Below are 23120 nucleotides of genomic sequence, written 5' to 3' on the forward strand. Positions count from 1 at the left end.
AGGCCTCCCTGTCCATCACCAACTCCCGGAGTTTACTCAAACTCATGTCCATCGAGTCGGTGATGCCATCCAGCCATCTCATCCTCTGTCATCCCCTTCTCCTCCCGCCTTCAATCTTTCCCAACATCAGGGTCTTTTCCACTGAGTCAGTTCTTTGCATCAGGTGGCCAAAGTATTGGAGTTTCAGCTTCAGCATCAGTCCTTTCAATGAATATTCAGGACTGATTTCCTTTAGGATGGACTGGTTGGATCTCCTTGCTGTCCAAGGGACTCTAAAGAGTCTTCTCCAACCACAGGTCAAAAGCATCAATTCTTCGTCGCTCAGCTTTCTTTATAGTCCAACTCTCACATCCGTACATGACTACTGGAAAAACCCTAGCTTTGACTAGATGGACCTTTATTGGCAAAGTAATGTCTCTGCTTTTTAATATGCTGTCTAGGTTGGTCATAGGTTTTCTTCCAAGGAGCAAGCGTCTTTTAATTTCATGGTTGCAGTCACCATCTGCAGTGAGATGCAGTGAACTCCTGTATTACAGAGCAGATTGTAATCCAGTCATTTTGTTGCTCAAGTTGTTCCAGATTTGGGCACTGGGAGCCCCATCCAAGCTCTTCCTTTTAACATGTCCCCTCACTCTTTGAGTACATTCTTACTTAGGGGGCACCGCAATATGTCCATGTATATCTTGTACTTTCCCTGCCCAGCCTTCAAATTGACTATTTCTCCCCGGAGCCCTGGGTTCTTCCATTGGGGAATATTTAGACGTTAAGATCTGGTTGCTGGCTGTGTTCATGTTACTGCTCTTAGGTCCTCGGCTGACAAAAAGGCTGTCTCGTTTAGGCTGCCCAATTAAATCCAAATTTCCGATAAATAACAAATACTTTAAAAAATATAAATATATAATTTACCTGAATTCAAATCACTGCTGTCTTGTACTGTATCTCACAACACTAATCCACCTGTTCATACGTGTTAGGACCCATATGGATTTAGATTTAAACCTGTTATTCCTAATAAACACTGTAGGGTTCACTTTATTCTTTCTTTCATTTGTAACTTCCCTCTCCGAAACTTGACTCCCTTCCTCCTCAGTATGTATTTACTTATTTGTTCAACTGCAGAATGCATAGATTTAAGTTTCCGATTTGTTAAGCTGTGTATCTTTGAAAAGGTTCTTCATTGTTTTCTTCCCTTTATCTTGATCCTGACACTGCTAAATGAACTTGCCGAAGACTTGAGTTCAAGTTACTTGGTAGTGCCCCATCTTCTTCCTTTCAGGGTATGTTACTCAACTAAAAGAGTCAGTTTGTGCTCCTCTTAGAGTTCCTTCCACCCTTAACCGATAGTGTGTACCATTCACATGGCCCCCAATTCAGCAATGTATGAGACAGTATGTTCAGGAAAGGACCACACACCTCTTTTTTTTTTTTCCCATCTTAATTCCACTCATGCTTTTTAGGTAACCACTGTCACTAGTCTCTGATTTACTATTATTTTTTAAATTGAGGTACAGTTGATATAAAATGTTGTGTTGAGTGTTGCTGTACAACAGAGCGATTCAGTGTTCCAGCAAGCAGATACGTGTATGTTTTAGTTCTCCATCTTTCTTACAGTAAAGAACAGTACGCTGTAGGTAGCTCTTGCAATCTGCTCCTTACTCGCTGCGGTACCCTGGAAGCTCCTCTGCTCATTTAGTGGAGACCATCATGCGGTTTTGCTGTCGTCGTTGCGTCGCGCTCCACCGTGTGGATGTACCGTATTGCCTGTGTCTGGCCCTTTAAACGCAATGCTGTGATGAGTAACTATTGCACGTGTTTCTGCACTGTTGGAGATGTGTCTTTGCGGTGAATTCTTAGAAACGAGAGGGATAGGACAGTGAGTAGGTGTGTGTGTAGCACATTTGTGAGCAGTTGTGAAATTCCCCTCTGTAAGAGTCCTACCAGTTTGCATTCTCATCAGGGTAAATGGATTCTCTTTCCCCAGAGCCTCGCAAACCAGATGTGATACTATGCTTTTTCTGTTTTGCTAATCTAATAGATGAAAGATAGAATTTTTAAAAAAAATAGTATCATTATAGTTTTTCTTTTTCAAATTATATAGTTTTAATTTGCATGTTTCTTATGAAACTGTGGTATTTTTTAATTATACAATTTTTTTCCATAGACGAAACTGCAAAGGAAATCCAAATTGCTTGGTTGGGATTGGTGAACACATTTGGTTGGGAGAAATCGATGAAAATAGTTTTCATAACATTGACGACCCCAACTGTGAGAGGAGAAAAAAGGTAAGCCATCGCTTTGTAAGAGATTTCCGTATGGTATCCCTGTGTGCTTGGTTCGGTGCCTTTGGTCGGAAGCCATTACTGATTTCACGTAACCTATGCAGCTTTAGGATCAGTAGTGGAATTTCAGACTCTGAATCACGTGAATTGGAGCAGTTATTAATGATGTGCGGGTAGCGATGTAATACAGTAAACGTTTAAGAATAGTTTTAGTTCAGTGCTGATTCTGTGTTTGCCTTAACGTAGCATTTTTTACTTAGAGCAGAGCTCTTTTTAGTCTCTTTAAGTGTGAAAGTGTTAGTCACTAAGTCGTGTCCGAGTCTTTGTGACTCCATGGACTGTATGTAGCCCACCAGGCTCCTCTGTCCATGGGATTCTCCAGGCAAGAATCCTGGGAGTGGGTTGCCATTTCCTTCTCCAGGGGATATTCCTGACCCAGGGATTGAACCCGGGTCTCCTGCCTTGCAGGCAGACTCTTTACCGGCTGAGCCACGAGGGAAGATACCTCTTTAAAGGAGGTGGTAAGTCCAGAGAACGAGCTACCATAGTGATATGATTTGGCCTCCTTGGGCTTATATTTTTACATGTTATACAACAGATAGTTTTACCTTTTTTGTAACGTACATTAATATTAATCATAAAGCCTGGCATTTACAATACAGTCACCCGTATAGGTATTTTCTCTCTTAAAAAGAATGATTCTTTGTAAGTTTCAGAATTCTCAGCCTTATCTTTGAAAAAAGTTGTAACTACCTTCTTCTAAAGGCTTCCCAGGTGGCTCAGTGGTAAAGAATCCGCCTGCAATGCCAAAGACACGGTTTGATCGCTGGGTTGGGAAGATTCCCTGGAGAAAGAAATGGCAATTCACTCGAGTATTCTTCCCTGGACAAATCCCATGGACAGAGGAGCCTGGCAGGCTACAGTCCATGGGGTCACAAGAGAGTCGGATACAACTCAGGGACTAAGCAACAAACTTCCTCTTACCGCCCCCACCCCTCCCCCCGCAATCCCTCAGATGTGTAGGATACAAAATAATTTATCTGAAAGTTTCACTTTGTCCGTCTATTGAATGCTGACCTCTTAGGAAAAACCTGTGTAACACATCTTCACACTGATGTTTCCTAGAGCTCACTGTTCTCCGAGTTACAGGTTTAAGTGGCTGGAGACTAGTGATGAGTGGCGGTGCTGTCCTGAGTTTTTGCCCACTCCTGTAGTCAGCCCACATGGGGCTTTCAAGACCACTATCCCTTAACCTTCTCTGAGAGAGACTTATGGGATTGAGACAGTTTAACACATTTTAGATTAAATTTTAAAAGCATTTGGCATAATTCTCTTATTTTAGGAGAAAGTTCATTTTATAACTAAATTTTTCGTGTCCATAGAACTCGTTTGTGGGCCTCACTAACCTTGGAGCCACTTGTTACGTCAACACTTTTCTCCAAGTGTGGTTTCTTAACCTGGAGCTTCGGCAGGCGCTCTACTTGTGTCCAAGCACCTGTAGTGACTACATGATGGGAGACGGCATCCAAGAAGAAAAAGGTGGGTGGGGAAGGGTGTGGGGAGGGCTCACTCCTGAGCTTACTGCCAGCTAGACCGCTTTGAGCCAACCATCGAGAGGAAACCTGAGCTACCGGTTTTTCGCTGTAATACACTGTGATTGCAGTCCATTAGATTCTAGTGCTTGATAGAAATCAGTCAATAAAACAGACAAGGTTACTCTTCTGCCTGGTTTGAGAGGCTTAATAAATACTTCAGTGTAACCACAGCCTTTTGTTTTGATTCTCAAAAAGGCTGACTTACAAAATACCCTCTAAAATTAAGATTAACCTACTTTGGCAAAGCAAGCCACTAATAATGTGAGTACACTTGTTGCAAATTTAGAAACCAGTTTCATACTGTTCCTAGTGGAATTATTTAGTTTTTTTCCTGCATAATATGTGGATTGTTATTCCTAATTAATACATCTATTTAGAGGTTTTTCTCTGAGATGATACAGTGTAAGAGCTCCAAGTTGGGAACTTTTCTGACTCTCTGTAAATCCGGTACTGGCGTTTATGTGATCTGATTTGGGCTCGTGGCCCTTGCCTTTGACTCTGAAAGAGAAAAAATAGGATTCCTAAGCCCCACATCTTCCTTCTTGCTGCTCTTTAGACAACAGTAATAGTTTTGGTCCTTATTAATAGTAATCTTTGCTTCAAAATTCTTAAGTTTGTTTCCCTAAAGCTATAGTTCTGAATATGTAAATCTAGATGAATGGTACAGAAGGTAAAGAATGAATGTATGTAAAGGATGAGTAATGGAAAATGGATCCTTTTTAATTTTTAGCATTGTTTTTGCTGAAATATAAATTTACCAATGAGAAATTTATATTGGTAAATATAAATTTGCTAAGAACAAGTGGACACTGAATTTCTATTTTGTAAAATAATGTACCACAGACTCCTTTGGGAATTGTGGTTTTAATATGTGTCTTCGAAAGATGTGATTTTTTTTTTTTTTAATTTCTAAGCACTTGTTATTGTTTAGTGGTTCAGTCCTGTCCGACTCTTTACAGCCCCATGCGCTGCAGCACGTCAGGCTTCCCTGTCCTTCACCATCTCCCAGACTTTGCCCAAACTCATGTCCATTGAGTCAGTGATGTGCCATCCCACCATCTCGTCCTGTGTTGTCCCCTTGTCCCCTTGTCCTCTTGCCTTCGGTATTTCCCAGCATCAGGGTCTTTTCCAGTGAGTTGGCTCTCCTCATCGGATGACCAGAGTGTTGGAGCTTCAGCATCAGTCCTTCCAATAAATATTCAGAGTTGATTTCCTTTAGGACTGTCTGTTTTGTTTTTTAATTTCTAAACACTTAGATTTTAATATTCAATCAAAGTCCTTAACCTTGTTCTCTGATAAGAGTGTGCATTTCCAGGTCCTGTTAACAGACTCAGTGCAATGTAGTGAGAAAGCTTTGGGTTGGAAATGATGGGATCTGAGTTCTAGTTCCAGCCCGTAGAAGGCAATGGCACCCTACTCTAGTACTCTTGCGGGGAAAATCCCATGGATGGAGGAGCCTGGTAGGCTGCAGTCCATGGGGTCACTGAGGGTCGGACACGACTGAGCGACTTCACTTTCACTTTCCACTTTCATGCATTGGGGAAGGAGATGGCAGCCCACTCCAGTATTCTTGCCTGGAGAATCCCAGGGATGGGGGAGCCTGTTGGGCTGCCGTCTATGGGGTCGCACGGGGTCGGACACGACTGAAGTGACTTAGCAGCAGCAGCAGCAGCAGTCCCAGCCCCATTCTGGCCTTATTTTACAGATAGGAAAACCAGCACAAGATAAGTATTTAATATCTCAAGTAGGATATAACCTGTAAAATAAGACATTTGGAGTTGATATAGACTTACTTGAATAGTTTTCAATATCCTGTAAAGTCCCTGCATCCCCAGGAAGTAAGATTTTTATCTTTATTTTACAAATGAAATGTTGGCTTCCTTTTCACAATGGATGCGTCACAATCAGTAGTAAGAGACCCTTCAGACCAGTCAGGAGACAGAAACTACACAAAGACTTGAACAAAGAATTATTAACAGAAAATTAGAGTGATAGGGGAATTGGTTAGCAAGAATTCAGGGTGACTTGAAAAACACAGACATAGCAGATAGGGGAGCAGCCACCAACCCTAGGGCTGAAAAAGAACACACAAGGAGGAGCCGTTGAGCCCCGCTGACCAGCTTTGAGGTCCAGACCTCATTGGAGAACGCGCTGCCCAAGCTCACTTTTGCTGTTCAGTCGCAAAGGCGTATCTGACTCTTTGCAACCTCATGGACTGCAGCACGCCAGGCTTCCTTGTCCTTCGCTATGCTCAGATTCATGTCCATCAAGTTAGTGATGCCATCCAGCCATCTCATCCTCTGTCGTCCCCTTCTCCTCAAGCCCTCAGTCTTTCGCAGGATCAGGGCTTTTTCCAATGAGTTGGCTGTCGCATCACTGGATGGCCAAAAAGAAACAGATACCTCAGTGGGTTTCCTTGCCGGAAACAGTCCTCAGGGAGTTACTGGGCCTTGGAATCCCCTATGCAGAGTGTCCGGATCATTCACAGGGCAGTCATTCAAGAGGAAGTATCCTACCAGAGACATCCCACTGAAATTACTAGAGGAATCCCACTGAAACTACTAGAGGAGTTGCTGTTTAATGAATTAAGAGGGAGTTTGTTGGCCAGGGCTGGCTAAGAGTGGGCAGAGCCTGACAAGATGCACAGTGGAGCCCTCCGGCGCCCTCTACTGACAAGAGTCAACCTTGCACTAGCTGGCGAATGAGGAATCTTTGCAGAGCTCATATTTGTTGGCACAGAGCAGGCAAAGAAGGGTAGATTTGGAGCTGAAAGTCAATTAGTTGATAACGGCAGCACAGAGGGAAAATTCAAATCTTTTATTCAAGGGCTCTTGATCCATGCTTCCTATTTTCATACCTTCCCCCAACTGATGACTTAACCTGGTGGCTCAGATGGTAAAAGCATCTGCCTGCCATGCAGGAGACCTGGGTTTGAGACCTGGGTCGAGAAGATCCCCTGGAGAAGGAAATGGCAACCCACTCCAGTACTGTTGCCTAGAAAATCCCATGGACGGAGAAGCCTGGTAGGCTACAATCCATGGGGTAGCAAATAGTCAGACACAACTGAACAACTTCAGTTTCTTTCCCCAACTCATTAAAACGTGAAACTGAATTTTAGGATTCTTACCAGTAAATTGTTGTGTTGTTCATTCAGGTTTGAATCAATGTGCTTGAAGATTGCTATCATTTGTTCTGTGGCAAGTTCACATGAATGGGGGTTATATTAAAGTATTTAGCAAATAGTAAATATGGTGAAGTGAAGAGGTGAAGTGAAGTCGCTCAGTTGTGTCTGACTCTTTGCGACCCCGTGGACTCTAGCCCACCAGGCTCCTCCACCCATGGGATTCTCCAGGCAAGAGTACTGGAGTGGGTTGCTATTTCCTTCTCCAGGGTATCTTCCCGACCCAGGGATCTAACCGAGGTCTCCCACATTGCAGGCAGACGCTTTAACCTTTGAGCCACCAGGGAAGCCCATAGTAAATATAGTATATGGCTTTTATTGGATTGGAAGTTTTGGTGGGATTTGATACTCTAGAAACTGTAGTCATGATCATTATTGTCATTGTGACGTGGGTAGGCCCTTGGCTTTAGGGAATGTATATGGACAGCCCAGGTTACCTCATTACTTCCAAAAGATGTGGTTACTAGTTTCTTTCAAAGTTTAAAAAAAAATGTAATAAAAGTAATTTAGTTTGGACGTAAGGTTTTTTAATTATGTCCTCATGTGACAAGGTGTACATATTTTTTTAAAATAGCAGTTTTTTAAAAACAAACATTTCTTTAATAGATTATGAGCCTCAAACGATTTGTGAGCATCTCCAGTACTTATTTGCCTTGTTACAAAACAGTAATAGGCGATACATCGATCCATCAGGATTTGTGAAAGCCTTGGGCTTAGACACAGGGCAACAGCAGGTAAGAACCTTTCTTTTAATTATTTATCTTTTAATATAAAAAGCATTCCTTTTAATCATTATAGAAAGAAATGAAGGAATTTTTAAAAATAAATTTCCTCTGTTTTGAATTAGAGCGTTTATTTACTGCTTAGCATATTACACATTTTCCTTGATTCCATCTCTGAAAATTCGTATGTGGGCACAAAATGGATTCAACATTGCTGTAGTCCTTTTTCAGAAATTTTAAGTTCTAAGTACAGACAGCTTCTGGGTTATTTTACTTACTACTGTTTGTAACAGAAATTGAAAAGCAAGGTATGGATTTTTTTTTTTTTTTTTAATTAACTCAAACCTGTATTGTAGGATGCCCAAGAATTTTCAAAGCTCTTTATGTCTCTTTTGGAAGATACTTTGTCTAAACAAAAGAATCCCGATGTGAGGAACATTGTCCAACAGCAGTTCTGTGGGGAATATGCTTATGTAACTGTGTAAGTGTGTTTCCGCTTTTTCATGATACGTTTTATTCTGAGGCGGTTGCTTATCTGTTTTGTAATTTTGACTTCAGGTCCACGGTGTGGCTTTAGTGGCTTAGTATGGGACCTGAGATATTTATAGTAATATGTCTCTATGGGCACATGTAAACAACTGACTTGGTAATTGCAATTGAACCTATCCAGGTGTTGGAAACTGTCTGAGCTCTTGCTGTTTATTTTATGGCTGTGGTGTGAGCTGACAAGAGTAAAATTGGAGCCTACTCAGTACCAAAAGTAAAATAACTCTTGAACATTTTCCTAATCATAAGATGCATGGCCTCATCAATCACTTTGTTTTATTTTTGAGTATACATAGTGTAGGAAATGTCAGTGAAAGAATTAAGGTAATGTTTCTTTCTGTATCTTCAGGTTATAGTACAGTAAAACCTTACTGCTTTTCCCACTCTAATCATAATGTTCTCACTCTGTTTTATTATAGCTGCAACCAGTGTGGCAGAGAATCTAAGCTTTTATCAAAATTTTATGAACTGGAGTTAAATATCCAAGGCCACAAACAGTTAACAGATTGTATCTCGGAATTTTTGAAGGTATTCAGATTTTGGCATATATGTTATTTCTGCTCCTTAACAGTTAAATACTGCTCTGAATGTCCTTTTGATTTAATGGATAAATTCATTATTTTAACTTTTTCTCCATATGAACTGTTTATGTAATGATTTAGAAGAAACTTTGTAAGTTAAAAAGTACAGAAGCACCTTTAACGTAATTTTTGGCTATGTCAGGTTATTTTATATGTAGAATTATGTATGTATAAAAACTTGTGTGATTGGGGTATAGTAGAATAAGAAAGTGTAAGCTATGTTAACATAAAATTAATTTACCTTTTCACTTAATGAGAAATAGAAAGTGTTGAATGTAATTTTTTACATCAAAATATAACCCCTCTTCAGCCCCTCCACTCCATGTTTCTCTCTTTGTGTGTTTAGATTTATGTAGAGACAAGGAAATGGTTCTCTTTTGTTCAGAGTGGAAAAGTTGCTAATCAGAAACCTTTGTAATCATGTAGGAACAGACAGCTGGCATAGTAGATAAGCTTATTATATAGCTTCCTTTCTTAAAATATTTTTGTACTTTTCTTACTTTTTTTTTTGGCACAACCATCAGCATGTTTGAAGTACTCATTTATTGGATTCATTCAGCTAAATATTGACTTTTACAGTGTTCAGGCAGTGTTTCCACTTTTGGGAGTAACCATCGTGAATGAGGCAGACAAACATTTTTGCCTTTAAGAAAGCTTATAATGTAGTGGTATGGGGAGCAACAAGGAACAATAAAGTAAATAGAAGAAAAATATTTAATGTGTCACCTGTAATAAGTGCAATGAAGAAAACTAAAGCAGGGCATGGAGAATGTGGAAGGGTGGTAAAAAGTGGAGTAGTGAGTTGTCCAAGAATAGGGGAGAAGATGAAATAACAGGTTCAGAGCATATGATAAGAATATGTCTACAGGCTAGAGGAGCAGCAAGGAGAACGGTGTGGTTGAAATAAATAGACGGGGGGAAATGATAGAAGATGTCATAGTAGAGATGACTAAGGGCCATGTTGGAGAGGCACGAAGGTCCTGGAGGACCTTTGTCAGAAGTTTGCGTGAAATACAATGCCCTCAAGGGCTGTACGCAATGTAATCTGTTTCAACAGGAAAACTTTGAGTACTGTCTTGAGAAGAGGCTAACAGTGAGGCAAGGGCAAACAGAAGGAGTCGATGGTGACTTGGACCAAGGGTTAACTGAAGAGATGATAAGAAGTGTTCGGATTTTTCAAAGTAGAGCTGAAGAAATTTGCCGACTGGATATGGAGAAAAAGAGGAGTCAAGGATTACTAAGGTTTTGTCCTCAAGAACTAGAATGGAGTTGGCGTGACTGAGATGTGAAGGAGGGGGGAGGAGCAAGTTTGGGAGAGGAAGTAGGAGTCTGCACTGGGGCATGTTAGATTTGATAGGGTTCAGGGTCAAAACGTCAGGGCATGGTAAAATCACAGGGGCATGAGAGAGGTAAAGACCAAGACTGAGCCCTGGGACATTTGAACATTAAGAGATGGGGACAGGGGAGCAGCTAGTCAGACGCTGAGGGGGATATGAGTGAAGAAAACGGGAGAGTGTCACGCTGGAGCAAAGGAATAAGTGGTAGTACTAGTGTCGTATCACTGTACTGAAGTGTAATCTGTAACAAAAAGCTGATACGGAAACATGAAACACTTAAAAATAAACCACCGTTCGCTTCAGCATTGAGTTTTTCTGCACTTTTAGTTTTGTGTAATGAAGGCAGTTCAGTAATTTTAACTGTGTGTGCGTGTGAAATTTGCATATACAGTTTCATATTTGGTGCCTGTAGGTATTTTCCGCCCATTTTCACTGTTTTAAAATTAATTTTGCTGCATTAAAGTACATATGATTTCTTTTTTAAACCTATTTCCTTCAATTCCCAGAAACGGGATTACCAGGAAAAAAAGACCTAAAACCCAAGCATTTTTAAAATCATGCATTTCAGAAAGAAACATCAGTTTTAAATCATTGTATACAAGTTAATAACATCATTGCTAATCTAACTTAATCTTGTGTGTCCTTCATTATTTATAATGACCTGATCTTAACAGCTTGAGTAAAAACTGTTAGCTAAAGTGAAATTGTCATTTGCATCAGAGTTTTGATCATTAAACAAAAATCTTTTTTTTTTTTTAAACTAATGTGCCTATTCCTGATCAGGAAGAAAAATTAGAAGGAGACAATCGATACTTTTGTGAAAACTGTCAAAGCAAGCAGAACGCGACAAGGAAGATCCGACTCCTTAGTCTCCCTTGTACTCTGAACTTACAGCTGATGCGTTTTGTCTTTGACAGGTAAATACGTGCGAGTTGTAGTGTTGGGCTGCTCACTGTGGACTAATGTACAGATTTTACCATAGATATGATAGAAAAATGCTTTTAATTTGAAACTTTAGATTTGAGGATGAAAGTTATAGATGGAGCCTGTCATAATTAAGAACTAGAGAAGTAGAGAATCCTTATTTTTCTGTAAAATTACTTAAAACTGCAAAGGAAAAGCAGACATTTATGTATCAATTACCTTAATATTTTATGTTATTGTATAAGAAGTTGAGTAAATTTTCTATTCACAACAGTGCAACCCCCATTCCCCTGGAAATAGATCTTTTATAATTAAAATCAGGCAATTTGTTTTTAACATGTGCATTTCTTCTGTATAGCTGGAACATGTGTGTTTTCTTTTGTATTAAAATGTCTGGAAATGCGCTGTTTGGAATTAGCTCTTTAAATTCATACTTTTTAGCTTGTTGATTATTTATTATCCAAATCAGTGACATGTTTTGAGCAAGATTGTAAAAAGAAATCTACCTAGCTACTCCCCAGTTTATTTTATTTAAATAAGCCAGTAGAACTTACACATTGTTTTATGGTTGTTTTAAATATAATTATAATTAGCTTTCTTCTTGGTTAGGCAAACTGGACATAAGAAAAAGCTGAATACCTACATTGGCTTCTCAGAAATTTTGGATATGGAACCGTATGTGGAACACAAAGGTAATATTTTTACCAAGCGGTGATAATTATAATGCTCAGAGACTGTAACTTGTGATCAACTCCACTTGTGTTGAGTACAGAATAGGAGTTTACCACTAAATTTTATTTGCCAGTCTGAGAACAAAGGCGTTTTAGGTGAGTCGAGAGGTTATTTTTATTTTCTATGAGTGAGTACGTAACAAAGACTAGATGGTTCATCAATGTCTATATAATTAAGGATATAAAAGAATAAAGAATAAACTACTTTGCTATTCCTGAACTCACTCTTGTTGCCTTAGCCTCATTTCAGTTCAGTTCAGTCACTCGGTCGTGTCCAACTCTTTGCGACCCCATGGACTGCAGCACGCCAGGCCTCCCTATCCATCACCAACTCCCGGAGTTTACTCAGACTCATGTCCATAGAGTCAGTGATGCCATCCAACCATCTCATCCTCTGTTGTCCCCGTCTCCTCCCGCCTTCAGTCTTTCCCAGCATCAGGGTCTTTTCCAGTGAGTCAGTTCTTCCAATCAGGTGGCCAGAGTATTGGAGTTTCAGCTTCAACATCAGTCTTTCCAATGAACACCCAGGACTGATTTCCTTTAGGATGGACTGGTTGGATCTCCTTGCAGTCCAAGGGACTCTCAAGAGTCTTCTCCAACACCACAGGTCAAAATCATCAATTCTTCGTCACTCAGCTTTCTTTATAGTCCAACTCTCACATCCATACATGACCACTGGAAAAACCATAGCCTTGACTGGATGGACCTTTGTTGGCAAAGTAAGCCTTTGTTAGCCTCACTACTATATCTGTAATTCCTCATAAAATTAAGGATTTCCACATTGCCTCCATTCATGGTTTTAAAAAACATTTTATCAGAAACATTAGATGGCCTAGTTGCAATATTTATGCTGTAATGTAATTACTTTTTTCTTTGGTGGTAGTCACCTTAGTAAACAGGATGATCCTTGTTAGAGAAAAGTATCTTGCTGTTTGTTTCTCTCCTGCCCTTACTGGATGGACCGTTTTACTTCTAAGATTGATGTTAATGTTTGTGAAATTTTTAATACAGAAGTTATATCATAACCTCTGTCTCCATAAAAAGGTTCTGGTGGCAAGCCATAGTCTAAAACCTTCAAAAGAAATGATTGGGAAGGTGGGGAAGTGATATTTAAGCCTTAAAATGCATGATACTCTCTACTCAGTATACTGGAGTTTAAAATTTATACCTGTGGGGTTTCCCTGGTGGTCCAGTGGTTAAGAATCCGCCTTGCAATACAAGGGACATCAGTTCGATCCCTGGTCTGGGAAGATCCCACATGCTGTGGAGCAGCTAGGCCCTTGTACCACAAGTCCTGAAACTTGTGCGCCCAGAGCTCATGCTTCACAGCAAGAGCGCCACTGCCGTGAGAAGCCGGCACGCCAAGAGCAGCCCCCGCCCGCCACAGCCAGCCGAAGCCTGAGGGCGGCGGTGGAGGCCGCCACGGCGCTCCCCCACACCACACTCAGAGCTGGGGAGAGGAGAGCTGCTGCACGCGGTGCCTGGTTACCGTTCTGTCTGCCTGATCGAATAAACTCAGCAGTAGTTCACTGTCTACAGTAGTTTGCTTCCTGCCTCCTTTACATAGTCAATTATTTGAAATTAGAGAAGCCTGGTTACTTAGTGGTTTCTTGGGGGTTAGGAATGTAGGAAATGTACAAATTATTCCTTACCTTTTTTTTTTCTTGCCACTTGTAGGACCTTAGTTCCCTCACAGAGGATTCAGGAATTGAACTCTGGGCTACTGCAGTGAAAGCTGTGAATCCTAGCCACTGGACTGTCAGGGAATTCCCAAATTATTCCTTTCCTTGACTCCAGTGTATGATTTCGAATAGTTCTTATCATGATTCAGTTTATTATATATTTGTCCAATTCATACTGTAAAGAATGATGCTTCCACTTTCATAGTCTTTTTATTTTTCCTGTATTCTTATTCCTATGTGTCTGCACACATATATCCACACAAAACAGAAAAGATAGATCTAAAAAGGTGATATGTTTTTAAAAGGAGAATTTATTTTTTTAAATAGTGAACCTGCAGATACACAGATGTGTAGACTGAGGGATTCTCATACCTTGAATATTCAGCAGCTTACTATCTTAACTCTTGTGATATTACTTGGGGATTTTAATACCCTATAGACAACATTAAGTCTTAACAAAATTCATAGACTTTTGGAAGAAACCACTTAAATGTAGTTATCAAAATACTAAGACAGATTTGTAATACAGTAATAGAAGTGAAGTCAGAGTTGCTCAGTCATGTCCGACTCTTTGCAACCCTGTGGACTGTATAGTCCATGGAAGTCTCAAGGCCAGAATACTGGAGTGGGGAGCTTTTCCCTTTTTCAGGGGATCTTCCTAACCCAGGGATCGAATCCAGGTCTCCCACATTGCAGGCGGATTCTCTACCAGCTGAGCCAGGAGGGAAACCTGAGAATACTGGAGTGGGTAGGCTTTCCCTTCTCCAGCACATCTTCCTGACCCAGGAGTCAAACCGGGATCTCCTGCATTGCAGGTGGATTCTTTACCAGCTGAGCTACCAGAGAAGCCCTTTAAATGGGAATAGATATGCCAGACAAACATCAGTTCCTTTTCTATTCTCATACCATACAAAAAAACTTAGAAGAAATAAATGATCTTTTAAATTGCCCGAGAAACCCACAGCTTAAGGATTTTCATAAAGTTGGAATTTTAATTCTGTACTCTTTTTTTTTAATGAATTGATAACTAAAATCAGGTTATCTGCACAGTGATAATATGACAATAAAAACTTGTATCTATTGGTAATAGTCATAGTTACTGCTAATACTTCTGTGATTTGTTGTCTTCATTAATAATTTGAGGGATACTGCTGAGTGCCGCTGCTGTAGACAGTCTTCAGCTGACCTGATAACGACCTCTCTCCTTCAGTGATTTTGTCTTCACCCTCCCTCAGCCCTTCTGAAGGTCATAACCTACCTTGTCTTTCTATAATTTAAATACCGTATATCTTGTTCCACTCTATTTTCCTCTTTTAAAAATGATAAAATAGAAGGCATCCATAAAAATTAAAATACAGAAATAAATGGTTCAGAGAATTATCACGAAGTGAATATCTTCCTGAGTACCACCCACTCCCGCCTGTGTGACCCACCTGGTTGCAATCTCCTTCCTCCTGAAATAGAGCCATTAGTCTGAGTTGTCTGGCAGTCACTACTTTTTTTATGTTTTGGCTTTAGCATTTTGCTATATAAACTTGTACCCCGAAGCATTATAGTGTAGTTTACCCTTCCGCCTCCTGGGATATTGCCAGGTGAAGCCTAACCCATTGTTTAATCTCAACCTGCCTCCTCTGCTTGTTCATCTGGGCCATTGGTGGCTGGAGAAAAACATCATTGGTGTGTCTGTCTGTATTTTGAAGAATTTCAAATTTTTATGAACAAAATCTAATTAAACAATTTTGTTCTTTTAACTGGATCAGTTCATCTGTTTACACTCTTGTTAATTTACACTCTTAAAATTCTCTGATTAAAATTTGCATCACTTTTATTAAAGTTTCCTGTCACTTGCCTATATTTTCAAGTTTCTCATTTCTCTAAACATAGAAGCCTAATTTTATAATCCATGACTGACATTGTTGGAGTATTATGTAAGTTTCTTTTTGCTGTCCCATTTGGTTATTTTAATGTTACCAGTTCTTCTGTACCTGGTTATCTCTGGAAAATTTTTTATGGTATTTTTATTTTTTACTTTTTGTTGCACTGTGTGACACGTGGGATCTTTGTTCCCCCACCAGGGGTTGAATCTGAGCACGCCTGCCCACCCCCCTTCCTCCCCCCCGCAGCGGAAGCAGAGTCTTAACCATTGGACCAACAGGAAGTCCCTGTAAAATTTTTTGTGGCGATTCACTTAGGGCTGAAATGAAGCCACCTCCTCCAGAGAGACCTTAGGTTTCTTTCTGCCAGGCTCCTGGGGTCCCTATGGGTTAGGTATCGTTGCAGACCAAGTTCAGTGCAAGGTCCCCTTGCTCACGCATGCTGTAAGAACCTGGCCAGTTTTTACTTGTTTATTTTTAGTGGAGACATCCACGACTAGTTCCATGGGTTATTTCAGGACTTTTGGGGGGCATTACACTGGGTCTCTGTTGTGGGGCCTGGGCTCTGTGGTTGTGGTGCACATGGGCTTAGCGTCTCTGTGGCTTGTGGGACCTTCGTCCCTTGACCAGTGATCCAAACCTCACCTTCGGCAGTGAGAGCGCAGAGTCCTAACCACTGGACTGCCGGGGAATTCTCTTATCTACACCTATTTTGAAAGCAATTTTCCTTAATGACTTATATCTAATTTTTTTTTAATTCTCTTTTTTTCTAGAAATAGTAGTTTTTCGATTTTGCATTCAAATCTTACTAGTTTGTGTGTAGTTAATTTTTGTAAGAAGTTAGGAAATATGAACATTTTGATTGTTCATTATGAAAATATGAACAACTGATTCTTGGTAAGCATATGGCTCGGTCTGTTAGTGCATAAGGGGAAGTATACTACAGAATGACTTTGTAACCCTTACGTGCCCAGAATGCTGTAGCTTTGGATCTGTACATATTGCAGAGGGAGTAGAGAGTTGACACAGAGAGGTGATAAAAACAATGACTACCACGTTATTTTATGAGACTAAATTTTTTAAATCTAAGGTGACCTGTTTTGGGTTCTACTGGATGCATAAAGAATTGTAATTGTTACAGTGCAGGCTCAGGATGTAAGAAGAAATACTGTCATCTAAACTTTCTTTCACTTTTTCCCCTTCTCCTTCCCTAGGTGGGTCCTATGTGTATGAACTCAGCGCGGTCCTCATACACAGAGGAGTGAGTGCTTATTCTGGCCACTACATTGCCCACGTGAAGGATCCACAGTCTGGCGAATGGTATAAGTTTAATGATGAAGACATAGAAAAGATGGAGGGGAAGAAATTACAACTAGGGATTGAGGAAGATCTAGGTAAAACCTTTAAGTTGTGAGTGCCCTTTTAAAATATAATTTTATTTTTTTTAACAAAAATGTCTGTGAGAAATTATTATGGCCCAAGATTGTTATGGACTATCAATGCTATTTGCATTTCTTAAACACGTGAAATCTCTGAACTTTCATAGCAATGCTTGGATTTTTTCAAAAAGTGATTTTGGATCCTTTTGTAGTTCATGAGCGTGATGATTGGGTGTTCACGCTATTGCGTGATTCGTGCAGACCTTGTTACGACACTGGCACATTACCCATCTGACGTGACAAAAAAGGAAAAAGTGATTTTGCTCCAGGGATGGTTCCATAATGTCCTGTTTTTAGTACAGTCTGAAGGCGTATGTTTCATTTTCAATTAACAGGTTAATTGTGGGCAGCTAGGAAAGAGGGTGGTAAGTATTAAGCTAAAAACTATGAGTAGTAGATTTAATATAGTAGGATCAGGACTATATATTTCTCTGGGTCAGGACATATATTTTTGAGAAGTAATAGTAGGGGAACTTTGTTCTCTGAACAGCATCTCCCCTTCACTGTTAAGTATCTTAGCCCAACCCTAGAGTGTGGAGCCATGCCTCTGTGGGGATTAAGCTGCTTATTGTTCCATGGTAATGAGATGTGCTATAAAGGGTGCTTCCTGAAATAGTTTCTTGTATATAGTTCTGATCACCTTGGTTTTCGTGGGCTAAATACCCGTTTATTGTCTAACGGAGTGGACAGGTCTTCCGATAGGAGCCATCTTGGCTGAAGTTTTAATCACTTTCTTACTGCTTGTCACTTGGACTATGAGATGCAGAAAGGGAAAAGGAATGGGAATAGGTGGGTGTCTCCCGCCACTGTCCTTTCGTAAGGATCAATACCACTTGCCCAAGTGGAGGACCACGGCAGTTGACACTGGCTTTCGAGGAAGGCGTAGGGAATTTTGCTGCAGGTAGTCATGTAGTGGCTATATTGTAATTTGAATGAATATTTTCTTTTTTTTTTTATGTACACTTTTTGTTCATCAGTTGTACCTCCATAGAGCTTGAAAGTGAAAGTGGGAGGTGTGCTGGACTTAGCTTTGTGAGTAGTGCTCCACCCAGGTGTGATGCTACAAGTGTTTCCTAATTTTAAGTCACGTTTTAGATACATAGCAATGTTGCTCCCACTTCACCTGCATAATACTCAGGCCCTTAGTTAACATTTGCTTATATTTTTTCTTATTGTGATATTCTTAATAGGAACAAAATTGACATTTAGCTTTAAATTGTGAATAATTAAACTTTAGTTTTATTTAACTGTTCTTTTTTTTTATTATTTAACTGTTCTTTACTGAGTTTTCTTGATCTGTTTCATTTTTAGTAAGAAAATCGTAGGATTAAAAGCATTGTTAAGGCTGTCCATATAGGTAGTCTTAAATTTTAGAACATTTCAAGAGGAAGAGACCCTACATGTTAGGATCCCATTCCAGTATTTTAATGCCTCATTATATGCAGCTTACATTGCTGCTTTTATCTGTTTTATCAAAAATAGAAAATCCTTATTAAATTCCATTAGTCATTCATTCTTATATTCTCTTGTGAACGTTTATGAATCATTTTATATTCCACCTTACACAAGTTAATGAACATCTTAAATGTTAATAGTTTTTAGTTAGAAATGACCAACAGGTTTTCCTTTTACATGCTGAGATTTTTAATTCCCTACTACTGTAGTCTTTAAGCTTTTTTGCTCCTGATTCTCTGAGAAATATTGAACAACTTTGGTGTTTCACTGCACACTTTAAAATCCAGGATTTTTCATTGTAAATTTATGTAGCTCCCAATAATGTAACTTCTGACAAATTATAAATACTGAAACAAACTGCAGCATTATTACTCTTGTATCCAAATGAAATTATATAACATAAAGATTCCATGCATCCCCATCATTCTTTTCAAAGTTACATGAACTGATATTTTTTTAATAACAGTATTTTTTTTAATACTTCCTCTTTGTCCTGTACTAGTGCTTCCATCACACTGACCCTAGAGAATTTTGTTCTGATGGAATATTATAAGTTTTCTGTAACTGTAAAGCTCCGAAAAGCTAGAAAGTGTTCTGAGGTTTTTTTGTTTGTTTGTTTTAAATAAATATTCCTATATATTCGATAAAACCAATACAGGTTTTAAAAGGATTGAACGCAACGAAATTTTACTGTGAATAAATCTTTTGATAAGACTTGTCACAGGATAGGAGCTTATATCTTTCTTTTGTAAAGTGGGAGACGGATGACTAAAAGGAGAAGTAGAAACCATCAGTGGAACCTCAGCAATTTTAGAAAAGTACACTGGCAGTTGAGGATCTGGTTCTTGATTTCCTCAGAACTGTCCATGCCCTCCTCCCCGTTAGAAAGTTATCCTGGGATAATCAAACTTAGTTTGAAGGCCACCTTCATGTGATATACATGCCATGTAAAACACTAACGTTCTCTGCTTCTGAATTCATAGGGATTAGTGGCTCATCTTAGCATTTCATTTCATTTGGGGAGGGGGGAGGAAACATTTCATTTTATTTCTTTGTGCAGTTAAGCCTAGATTTATTTTTGTAATTTAAGACCAACAGGAAAATAAAATCTATATATTTGCTTCAGGTTAGTCATTGTGAAAAACAGTACCTTCTTTGCAGCTTTTACAAATGGAATATGGCAGGCACTGGGGGTTAATAAACATTCAAAAATGTATCCAGCCTGCAAAATTTACATTGCCTTTTAATGTGTTTTTAGCTTGTATTTTAGGAATTGTTATCTATGACCACCACCACCCCCACTGCTTTCTCTCCCCTACAAAAGAATGAACAAATGATAGGAATTGTAATTTAATCACCTTTTCATCTCTCTCACCTCAGCAGAGCCTGCCAAGTCCCAGACACGGAAGCCTAAGTGTGGCAGAGGAGCCCACTGCTCCCGGAACGCCTACATGCTGGTTTATAGGCTGCAGACCCGGGAAAGGCCCGGCACGCCCATTCAGGTGCCAGGTACGCAGCTTTCAGGGTTACTTAAGGCAAAGGTTTCTGAATACCTTGCTCCAAGATCAATGATTAGAACAGGTGACCTTTATCTGTTACGATAGGTTGACTGTGTATATGGTAAGTGGTAAAAGTGCATATAATCATAAATTTGATTTAAAGTGATGAATTTTTAAAATAAAGGAGGCTTTCACAGAGCTGTTCCACTGACCTCCTAAAGAAAAGCAAAAGCAATGAAAGAAATGCCCTTGGATAATAAGGACGAATTTAAAGAGCAGTTCCATTGTGTTTTGTTCAGCTTGTAAAGCAGTTGTGGGTTTAGCCACTTATAAATCTTCTAGGTTTAATTTTTTTAAAAAAAGGAAGAGCTGCTGCTTGCCTGAAGGCAGTCTTTAGTTGTCACTTTACCTAATACTGTGCTGTGCTCTGTGGCACCGTTTGTTTTGAGTGGCGTTTCTGAGCCATTGGGTGTTTCCAGTTGGCTGATACTATGGAGAAGCGGGTTGAGGAGCCCCTGGTGTTATCAGGGGCTGTCTTCAGCTTTACTTCTGCCTGCAGGCAGGAGGGCAACCGCAGTGGGAAGTTGCTGCCAAATCTCAACCAGTATTTGTTGTACTTTAGAGTTCAGCACGGTTCTTGGTCTTTGGAAAACAGGATAAAGGTTTTTCTGTCTTTTCTGTTCTGAATAGCCTTTCTTCAGGAGCTGGTGGATCGAGATAATTCCAAATTTGAGGAGTGGTGTGTGGAAATGGCCGAGATGCGTAAGCAGAGTGTGGATAAAGGAAAAGCCAAGCACGAAGAAGTTAAGGAGCTGTACCAAAGGTTACCTGCTGGAGCTGGTCTGTAAGATATTCTGGGACAGCACTGTTGCCATTAAGTGCCTTGTTTCTTTTATGTCCACAAATGTATATGAACAAACGTTCCTCTGCCCCTCCTTATTTATAACCCATTAATGCCAGCTGATGCCCTAACGCTTACTATGTAAACCAGCGTTAACTTAACGTGTAGCCTTCCGTATAACTCTAACCATGTACTTTTAAAAATGGGAAGCTCTTAATAAATTACGAGGTTTAGGTCAGCACTCTGCATATATGACTCTTACAGATATCTCTAATTTGTGAGACGTTAGCTTATTTTTAAAAGAAAAAATCTGATCAGGCTACAATGGAAGCAACTCGCCTAGTCTGTTTCCTTGCATGCTTTGTGCGCCAGCAGTATTAACAGGCATTCTTTCATATGAGTGCTCTTTTTATGGTACTGTTAGATTATTCTGAAATTGAATATCAAATCGTCTGAGGATAGGAAAGCTTTCTGCTGACACCTAATTTCTTAAGAATTATCCCACACAGTCCAGCTCATTCTTTTACTATGTATGTTTATTCAAGTTTATCTAATGCCTCATAAAGGAAACCTCAACCTTTTAAGGCTGGTATGCCATTTGTAATAATATATTTTCTGTCATTTCATAGGCAATTCCCCATACCCAATTCCTACCTAAAAAAGAGACAATTTCACTAATTTTAGAGAATAAATACTCAAGCATAATTGTACTTGTGGTTTTGTTGTTTTGATATCTCAGTTTTCCATTACTGGTATAACTTTAAGCAAAAAATGAATATCAAAGAATATCTCTCAAAAGTTCTGTCTGAACTGTACCTTAATTTGATTCTCAGCTTTCTTTGTAACTTGTTACTCTCACTCTGTTTCAAGAGTTGGGATTATCACAAAGAACTAGACTGACCTTAATTTTACTGGAAACAGTTTGGAAGTGAACGTGTAATTCACATCTCTAAATTTATTCAAAGGAATTGGTACCTCGAAATCTGTTTTCTGGACTTTGATCATAGCTTCCTGGATTCACAGGACAAGAGAAAGGACTTACTGGGTCTATGAACTAGAGTGCTGGTTTTGAGTCATGCTTTAAAAGCTCGTGGTCCAAACATGTCACGTTTCAGATTTACACTGTACTCCTCTTGGCTGTTTTCATTCCACCTATAAGAACCTGTACTTACGCTCTCCGAGTATGTATATATGTTATCAGTACTCTTGCAGTTATGAGCTTTATTATTTTTCATATTTACAGTAAGCATACGTGGTAGAAAGTCCATGTTTTCCTAAAATACTGTCGATCTCAAAATTAATGACCATGGTTTTGTGCTGCCAATCAAATCTTGTTACGTTTTTTCCTAAGTCTTTGTGAACATATTAAAAGAAGGGTCATTTACTATAAAATATGAACCTCACCAGGAACCAGAACGCTTTTGGCCCTTTTTATTTAAATTGAAATAAATTATTTTTTAATAATCCTAAATTATCTCTAGGTAAATTCTTTAAGATATTTTTGATGCCGTGGTCTTTCTAGACTTCATCCCTTTTCAAAAGAAAAGTTCCTGTTAAAATCCAGGCATTTAAAACTGTATATAAATACCTTTGAACCATAGTATACATTTTCCTTTGGTAAATATTTTAATAGTTTTCTCACTTCATCAGATGCTGAGATTTTTATGCAGTGTGTTATCCCAACCTGACAGAGTTCTTCGTCCTGTTTGTTAGTTGATTACCCGTGCTTTGGAATCACAATAATAGAGAACATCTTTGAGAAACTGCCAAGAGTCTTTGTTTGGTGTAGACCCCAGTTAAGGAGACTCTTGGTAGAAATTGATATAGCTCTTCCAAGGTTCTTCTGATCTTCATATCTTGTATTGATAGCCTTGAAATTGCTAAAAGTTTAACCTATGGGAACTCTCCTTGGGAAAAGATTAGCTATGCTAAGACTTCTTTTTTGCTCTTTTGGATAGAGATCATTCATTACCATTATGTACTGTAAAATGCCCCAGTCATGTTACCTGTGCTGAGTCTTAAGGTCTCCACTTTTACATATTGTACAGATATACGATTAACTTTTCTGTATCTCTTTTCCTCCAACAAAGCTCAAAATGCTTCACATATCTTATCTTTTACATTCAGCAACATCCCTGTGAGGTAGGTGGAAGGCAGGTATTATTACCTTCATTTTACAAGTAAAAGATCTGAAGCATGGAGAGTTCAAGTGACTTGCTCAAGTTCAGTTTCTTGGTGGCAGAACTTGGACTCAGCTTGCGGTCCCGGGCTCTTCCTCTGCAGCTGTGTCAGAGCTGACCAATCAGTTGCGAGGCCCTCAGTTTGTGATATACAGTTTTAGCACAAATAAGGGATCCAACAGTTCTGAATTTTGTTTTTGTAAAAATTGAAATGTTTTACACTGAACTTAAAATGGAAGTTAGTTTTCAGACTT

The 23120-nt window shown here is 39.4% G+C and overlaps 1 protein-coding gene and 1 non-coding gene across 6 annotated transcripts in view; both read left to right on the forward strand.

Annotated features, from left to right (window-relative positions):
* Positions 1–23120, forward strand: part of USP48 (ubiquitin specific peptidase 48) — a 72903-nt gene that overhangs the window by 19014 nt on the left and 30769 nt on the right. For 3 of the 5 annotated variants that reach the window (XM_003585792.6, XM_005203335.5, XM_005203334.5), the window contains exons 2-11: positions 2162–2282; positions 3662–3818; positions 7662–7789; positions 8134–8258; positions 8743–8851; positions 11025–11158; positions 11775–11857; positions 16667–16846; positions 19727–19855; positions 20536–20685. In XM_003585792.6, the coding sequence (XP_003585840.2) occupies positions 2162–2282; positions 3662–3818; positions 7662–7789; positions 8134–8258; positions 8743–8851; positions 11025–11158; positions 11775–11857; positions 16667–16846; positions 19727–19855; positions 20536–20685 (1316 nt within the window). The remainder of the gene's footprint in view (positions 1–2161; positions 2283–3661; positions 3819–7661; positions 7790–8133; positions 8259–8742; positions 8852–11024; positions 11159–11774; positions 11858–16666; positions 16847–19726; positions 19856–20535; positions 20686–23120) is intronic. The other 2 variants (XM_005203333.5, XM_010802657.4) reach the window with 1 other exon arrangement.
* Positions 17032–17128, forward strand: LOC112443677 (small nucleolar RNA U13). The gene has a single exon (XR_003032087.1). It is a non-coding gene; the product is annotated as a small nucleolar RNA U13 (small nucleolar RNA).

The sequence above is a fragment of the Bos taurus genome, chromosome 2 (assembly GCF_002263795.3).
Source record: "Bos taurus isolate L1 Dominette 01449 registration number 42190680 breed Hereford chromosome 2, ARS-UCD2.0, whole genome shotgun sequence".
Taxonomy (NCBI): Eukaryota; Metazoa; Chordata; class Mammalia; order Artiodactyla; family Bovidae; genus Bos; species Bos taurus.